The sequence below is a fragment of the Limanda limanda genome, chromosome 9 (assembly GCF_963576545.1).
Source record: "Limanda limanda chromosome 9, fLimLim1.1, whole genome shotgun sequence".
Lineage (NCBI taxonomy): Eukaryota > Metazoa > Chordata > Actinopteri > Pleuronectiformes > Pleuronectidae > Limanda > Limanda limanda.
In genome coordinates, this window is record NC_083644.1 from 23,736,620 (window position 1) to 23,744,712 (window position 8,093).

The 8,093-nt window shown below is 38.6% G+C and overlaps 1 protein-coding gene across 1 annotated transcript in view; it reads left to right on the forward strand.

Annotated features, from left to right (window-relative positions):
- The window catches only part of oca2 (oculocutaneous albinism II), a 38,892-nt gene extending 31,208 nt beyond the window's left edge, over positions 1 to 7,684 (forward strand). The window contains exon 23 of the mRNA XM_061078663.1: positions 7,597 to 7,684. Within this exon, the coding sequence (XP_060934646.1) occupies positions 7,597 to 7,684 (88 nt within the window). The remainder of the gene's footprint in view (positions 1 to 7,596) is intronic.
- The last annotated feature ends 409 nt before the right edge of the window (positions 7,685 to 8,093 follow it).

The following is an 8,093-nucleotide window of genomic DNA, read 5'->3' on the forward strand; positions in this document are numbered from 1 at the left end:
CTGAAACCTGAGTGAATGGCCAAAATACTCCATTGTATTTCAAGAATGGTGGTAATAAGGCTGGCTGCCAGGTTGCCCCCTGCTGACCAATAATCTCAATTCTGGTTACGCAACAGCCTGATATACTTTGCAATTTGCTTTGTTTGAGAAGTGGATACGTCAGTGTTATTGAAAGAAGGTTGAATATAAGTCTGATTAGTCTTGATATGCATCACTTGGACGTGGAATATCATTTGACTCACTGGGATACTGAAAGGAATGTCTACACAAGAAAAGAGGAAGTGTCAGGTCATTTCCTTTTTTAGATTTTGCTCTGTAGATATTATTTGAGTTGGTGATTTGTGTGTTTTCAGTTTGGGTAGCATGAAACTTCTTTATGTACAGGTTTTTGGCAGCAGTGCCACCATACACTACTTTAATTTAAGGCTTTGTCTCTGCCAATACTTTGATGGTTCCCAAAAAACTTTTCATCTTGATCTAGTGACAAAGAATGTTGGAGGCATTTGTCCGCAATTTTGCCATTCTCTGGACATTTAAGTGTTTTGTGAGCTGTTTATATTCCTAGCTTTTCTATCCATGCTAGCAGGAAAGCTCTGCGGTAACGCTGGTGCACTGGTTTACCACTTATGAATGACTGACAGATCAAAAATAAATCAATGACATTTGAATGGTTTGCAATGAAATTTGGTCATGGTGCCCAGACGATGAATCCTGAACGTCATAGGTGCATCAGACTCCTGACTGGTAGCTGTCTCATTACACTTTAAGAGGGCCTCTATTATCTGTGACAGAAGCCGTAAGGGTAGGTAAGATGCAGCTCAGTTTCTGGTTATTTTCTTTCTGGACCTATCAGTAGCCGCTGATACCGTTCACCATCTGTTCTCTCCAATATGGGCATCTCAGGCTAAGTGCTTTTAAGATTTGACTCATATGTCACCGGGTGTTCTTTAAATGTTCATGGCAAGGGCAAACCACCATATCCCATACCCACAGGGGTTCCCCAAGACTCTGTGTTGGGGCCCCTTCGTTTTAGAATATACATTACTGCCTTGGGTCCAATTATCTGCTCACATGGCTTCTCATATCACTGCTACACAGGTAACACCAATTCAAATGTTCTTCCTCATGGTATGGGCATAATTCTCCGCTTGTCTCGCAGGCATATCTATATAGATGAGGACCAACTTCAACTAAACATCTTGGAGACTCTAAGTCATCCTGGCCACTGAATCTCTATCATAATATGAAGATCAAATCTCTTTCTTCAAACCCCAGCTAAAGTCACGGGAATCTTGGGTGTTCTTTTTGATGACGAGCTATCCTTTTCTGACCATGTTGCATCTGTCTCACAGCATGGCAGCTTTGTATTGTACAATGTAAGAAAAATCGGACCTGTCCCAAATCAGTATTACTCCCTACTAGTGGTACAAGCCATTGTTATGTCAACCTTCCAGCACTTTAAAACCCTTTGACTTATGCTCCTTCTCGCTCTCTCTGTTCTTCCAAGAAATGTTGTTTGGATCGGCCACCCCTGCACACAGCGCAGTCACGGTTCAGACTGTTCTTGTTTGTGATTCCCCAATAGTGAAATTAACTAACAAATGGTATCAGTGTAGGGATGTCCCACTCTTCTTTTAAGAATATATTTTTAAGGACTTATCTCTTCTCAGAATGCCTCCTCTCCTAACGGTTCTGACATTTTAACATGTAACTTTGCATTTTGATACATTTCTTCCACTAAACTTCAACTCTTGGTCTTATTAAACAGATTTAGCTTGTAGCTCTTACTTGAGGGTCTTATAGTGTACTGATGCTTTGGTGTCGCCCAAGATGAGCATTAGTGGGATTACTTGTGGAGCAATTGTGGCTGGTTGTGGAAAAGAATAACAATAGGTGACATCTGGCATTAAGAAAGGATATCACAATTACCTGTTTATTGTTTGTTTCTTCTTACCTTCTCATTCTGCTGTGAAGTGCCACTAAAGGTCAATAAAATAATTGCTGGAGAATGTCATCACTGTTATTGTACATCGACAATTGTGTTGATGCCCTGGAAAGACTCAGGATTGTCCATCTGCAAACAGTTGCATTCTGTCAGCTCTGCTCTCGCTCACACACACTGTACTAGTGTCTTCACAGTTATTGGATAGATGCATTGCTTTTAGCTGTAGCGTTGTCTGTAATTGGCTGTCTATGGCAAGGGTCACAGTTGTTCAGAGAAACAGGTGAGGGTGAAAGAAGTGTTAGTATGTGACTTTAGGCGGCTGGGAAAGACTAGTGCTTTAACAAGCGATTAAATCCAGGCCCCTGATTAGTCCACAATTCTCTTCTGACAGACCATCACAAAGGAAAATGAGAAACCCCGAATAGCTCAGAAATAAGTTGGTATGATCTTTCTTTCTTCTTTCATGCCTCTAAGGTCATTATCATCTTTCTTCTCCTAAGACAATTAACCTGGGGATCACGGCAAAAGCACTTTCTCTTTTGTATATAAGGCATTGTCCACCTGGAGGGTATGAGTCATTGCTATTGTTCACATGTTCAGTACAGAAACAGCCACTGTAACTACTTCTACCACTCATATGGAGTTCTAAAAACTCTAAAAGGAAACTTCAAAACTAGACAAAGGGGCTAAGGTGAGGGAATTGGGATTAGGCCACTTTCAGAGTGGAGCAGCAAACTCCAGCTGTATCAAACAAGACTGACACACACACGCACTAACCTCACACAACAGCCTGAAAAGAGTTCCTCAAGCCGAATAAGCTGAATAATTTGCTTGTATGGACACATTTTGCACAGGCACTGCCTTAGTTAAAACAATTTAAGTAGAATAAAGTCCTTCAATTGAAAAAATGCAGAAATAATGACCCATGTGGCTCATATAAGCAGCAGTTGGTTCTTTAAGCTGGTTAGAGTAGAAGAAGTTGTATCTGCTAAATAGTTTAAAGCCCTAAACCAAAGACATTTGGAGCAAATTGTTTTGAAATCTTTTACAATGTTCCAATGTAAAGCTTAATCTTAATTCTGTAGTAATACTTACTACTGAATAACTGCAGTGGAGTGCTAAGAGCAGTAATTCCCAGTGGAATGTGTGTACGTTGATAGATATTGGTAAAGCAGCACAAAAAGGAATTATTAAATCAAATTGCAAGGTGTGTGTTAATGGAATTTAAACTGTGATGAGGTTGTTTTGCTGCAGGTTACTGGGGCAGAGACAGGACAACACACTGAAACAAGGGTGTCTGTCTGGATTTTTGAAAGACTTGTGTGTTGAGCACAAAGAAAATCACTACAGAGTCCTGATCGAAAACTTAATAACCAGAATGTACCACATTTCAGTTATATATTTCTACTTTGGTAAAGCTCCCACTCGACTGTGCATTAACCAACAGGTACAGTAAACAAACAGGCTCCAAATCAAATAACGATTTGAGCTGATTTAAAAGTACAGTAGACCATTATTATGTTTCTTCATGTAATTAATTGATTTTAACCTTTTAACTACTCTAATGTCACATATGTTGAATTTATTTACTTTAACTATATAAATTGTTTATTTAAGGTGTATTTAGGTGTGCAAAATGTATTGTTAATTTTATTATCAAATTATATTCCCATTCGGTCAGTTCTTTGCATCTTCAAAAGAGACCTTTGACAATTGTCCCCTGCACTAGAGCGACACTCGCGCTTTCTTCATTTGCATGAAATCTAACATGCACACAAAAAAATCCAGTATATTTTTCGAAATAATGGTAGTATATAGTATACCTCTCTACAACTACACACAAGTAAAGGTATTGTCATACATGGAGCAGTGCTGTCCAGTGTCAAGCAGCCTCTACATTGACAGAGGTGCGCCCCCTGTTTATCTAAAGAGCTTCTTTGAAATTGCATCTAGACTTTCAAAGAGCTCCCATCATATGCAATTATATCGATGTATGAGATCACATGGTAGGATTGTAGGATGGGATTTTTTTTTAGATAAGGTTGACCTTGTTTTCTTTCTATGCTGCATTGTGGCAACTTTTACATCCGTCCTCTGTCCCTTCATGCTGAACCCCTGATGGGGAAATCAGCAGAAAACTGACCTCACTTTGTCTGTCTAAGATAACAGTTTAGAGATTCCTTACTCCATCCGTCTTGAGTGAACATTCACTTCACAATGAGACTCACTCTCCACTATGAATCTCTCATTGCACCATTAAATGATTTAACCTTGTGAAACCATATTTATTTAGAGTGCAATTTAAAAGCCGTTATATATGACATTGGAGGAAATAGTAAGCAACAGGCATAATATAAACTGAATTTCTTCACTACAGATTTATATTCAATATAAACCAGTAAGATGTGGTGACCCTCCGTCTATACTGCTGAATGCTACATTACTCTCAGGAGACGGTGTTTTATAGGCTTTGTTTGCCATAGGGTGAGCTGAATGGTTCAATGGTCTGATGTTTAATTTTCAGGAACACCACTTTGCAAAAAGGTCCAATAATTTGGGTGAAAATGGGTTAAAAAAAACAACATTTTAGAACAGGAGCGTGCTTCCATCATTTCCCCTCATGAGCCAGACCTGGAAGAAGTTTTTTAAAAATTGAATGTGTCTCTTCATGGGACGCAGTTCTATCTTACCTATTCAAGTGTGTCTGCAAAGCAGCCACACAGAATGAAATATTCAAATGTAGCTTTAATTCTACATATTTTACACGGATCATTAGCTGGTGAGGATGATGACTTTTGGCATCAAGTGCATTTTCAAAACATCTATAAAACCATCTGTTGGTAACAGCATCACTTTAGCCGAAAAAATATATGGACGCCAGTTCGAAGTGTTAATCTACTTCCTTATGCCTCTGAAATAAGGAACTCATTCTTTCAAACATAATGAAAGAGTTTTCAATGGTTAATCTGGTCTGTGCAACAATGGAGAGCTCGGAAGACATAGCAACAGTAACTAAGGGGAGCAGAGGCTTAGTTTACAGTTAATTAATACCAAATAAACTAATCCGGTGTGGTGCAGGGAGCCAGCACAAGTTTTCTTTAAGGTTTGAAGATAGCACTTCCACATAAGCTTGACTTTGCGAGTCTATGGAATTATTGCAATAACTGGGAGTTCATTTCAAATAATCCATCAGGTTTATTCAGAATCAAGTTTAATATGTTCAGCAGATGTTTTTGTGATTGAACAACAGGCAAGAAGAAAAGGCTCAGGTTCAGTCTTTGTTTAGCCAGCAGACATTTGTTGAAGGTTTTCCTCAGCTCCTGATTAAACCTTTGATGTGTAAATAAGAAATGATAATTACCCTGACCTTTGAGACTCGGTTCAACTGTCTACTGAAAAAGTTTGACACTTGCAATTTAAATGCACCACCACGCGACACTGATATCATTATTAATGAGTTTGAGTGCTTGAATAGCCTCATTAATCCTTAGTTCAAATACGAATTTGACATTTCCACATGCATATTAAAACTGTTTAATTATCTGCATGTGAACACAGAAAATGTAGCGGCACTAAAGACACTCACACATAAACCACTTACACTTGAATTTAGGGTCCCCCTGACTTTGTTGTCTTCTTCAGTGCAGAGGATCCAATGAATGGGAACATTGTGAAAGGTAATTTTAAAATGGTTGCTCCCGATTGAAAATAACTTAAACAAGTATAAAAAATATAGAATAGGTCAAGAACTGCTATCTCTTTTCAATTTCTGAATAAAAAGTACATACTGCACATGAATTGCTTTTTAGCAGATTACGGTCTGCACTGTTATGGAGTGTCGACCATTTGTTTGTATTTCTGAGGATGAGCATTTTATTTTTTTATTTTCTGTGTGCATTTACTAAACCCGTTGTTCTTTGCTGTAGTTGTATATGATGCAGTGTAACAAAGGATGATAATAAGAACATTATCCAAACATTTGATTTGGCCAGCTGTTGAAAATATCTATTATTTAGACAAAATTATACTCCATTTAATGCTCACCGCTGCCCAAACTTGAAGTGGTTGCTCACGCTTAAAAAATGTTAAACTTGCTATGTTTTGTTTATTGACATATTTTCCCTTAGCATGTTGCATATACGCAAGTCAGTCAACAATCACACAATCATTGCAAACGTTTTTACATTTGCCAATAGCTCTATTAAGCGTCTGCTAATGACCCACAAGGTAGGCAAGGCAAGGCAGTTTTATTTATAAAGCACATGATTTCATACACAGATGATAACTTTAATGAAAGCCAGTAAATCAGACAAATACAACAGATCCAGCCTCCAAAATATTAACATAAAAGGTAAATTGCAGATGGGAAAGTACAAAACAAAGCAATTATCTATGACTTGCTGCCCATCCAAAACTGAGCATCAGTGCTAAATGAATTATAATAGTCATCACAGGCCTGGGATTCTGAGAAGGGATCATTCTTGGAAAACACACAACAAAGAGACATGTGGTCTTAATTTCTTGAACAGTCAACCTTCCATATATTTTTCTGTGACGTTCTCCCTAACCTGAGTGTGTGAGCAGCAATGGTTTGTTTTATTGAAGTGCACATCAGGCTAATGGGTGCATACTGCTGGAAAACACAACTGCATTTAGACCAACTGACCCATGCTTCATCACCATTACAGTTGGTCATTCATTAGTAATAACAAGCTGTTATTTCCATTAATTTCAATAGGAAGATAACCTAATAAACAGTGATGAGAGTCTTTAAATGGCAGCAGTAGGTATGTTCTGCTTTATTTGGGGCTGAATTATACATTTAGTCTGTGCCTCACATCTCAAACTGTACTGTTACAAATCTGCTCTAAATAGTATTTTAACGATACGCTGCACTTCATTTTTCAGTCGGGGCACTATAGTTTTAATTAGTCCTTGGCTGCTTTGACAGAGATGAATTGCTGGCACACTAACTCTACATGTATTTTCTGCTTCTGCCTTGGTCCTGTGAAACTGATCTGTGTCACAGACTGGGGGCAAACAGTTATCTGTCCCTCAGAGCAGCCATGTGTCCATATAGGGCATGGTACACATCCAAAGGACAAACCATCTGCAGTTTTGGAGTCATCTAAGTACACATTTGAAATTGATGATACTAATTTAGGATTGAAAACTGGTAGCATGGGCTGGCTTGTAGTCTACTTGCTTCTACTGAAACGGCTGTGATCATTGCTGTTGCACCATGAAGCTATTTACATTCCTGCTGTTGATATATATCACAATATCCTAAACTCTTCCCTGTCAGACGCGCACAAATTCAGATTGTTAGTTAGACGAGAAGGCACGGTGGTACAGTGGTTTGCACTGTCGCCTCACAACAAGAATGTTCCCGGTTTGAATCCGGGTTTCTGTTTGGAGTTCTACTTGAGTTTGTGTGGGTTTTCTCCAACTTCCTCCAACAGTCTAAAGACGTACGGATTGGGTTCAGGTTGATTGGAGACTCTAAATTGCTGGACTGACATTTTAACTGTTTCTCTCCCTAAATTCATAATTTACACCTGTATTGGTTATTTCTTATGATTTCTAAAACAATCTCAGTAAGAATAAAATGTTGATTAATGAAATTTTTGTTCTTTTAATTTGTCTCACAGGTTAGGATTCCCCATGATGATAATGACATGTATGATTGGCATGTGCTACCTGCTGGCTACCATCGTCGGATTTGGATGGAACATGTAATCCACACCTGGTATCTTCACCTGTGTGCCAGAGGCGGCCTTAGGCATCTCGGGGCCTTACCCCCATAAAACAACATTATGAGGAAACAATGCAAGGATTCCCGTTGGTTCTCTAGGTATATTTTCTGATTTATATGCATTATGTGCACTTTCAGAATAAGCTAGAAATGATCATAACATTTCCCTTAAAATCACAGGATCAAAATAATTGTGATGGTTTATCATAGGGTGTCCGGTGCTTCTTTCATCCTCACTCTGCCCCATGAACGCCTCCTCCTGCACTATATGTAACTTTAGTTAGTGGACATGATCTCCGACGAGAAGCATCAGAAGCTTAACCTGAAGGAATCAGTCCAAGAATGTTCAAGAGTTATGTTAAACTTTAGATCAGTTATATAGAGAAGTCATTC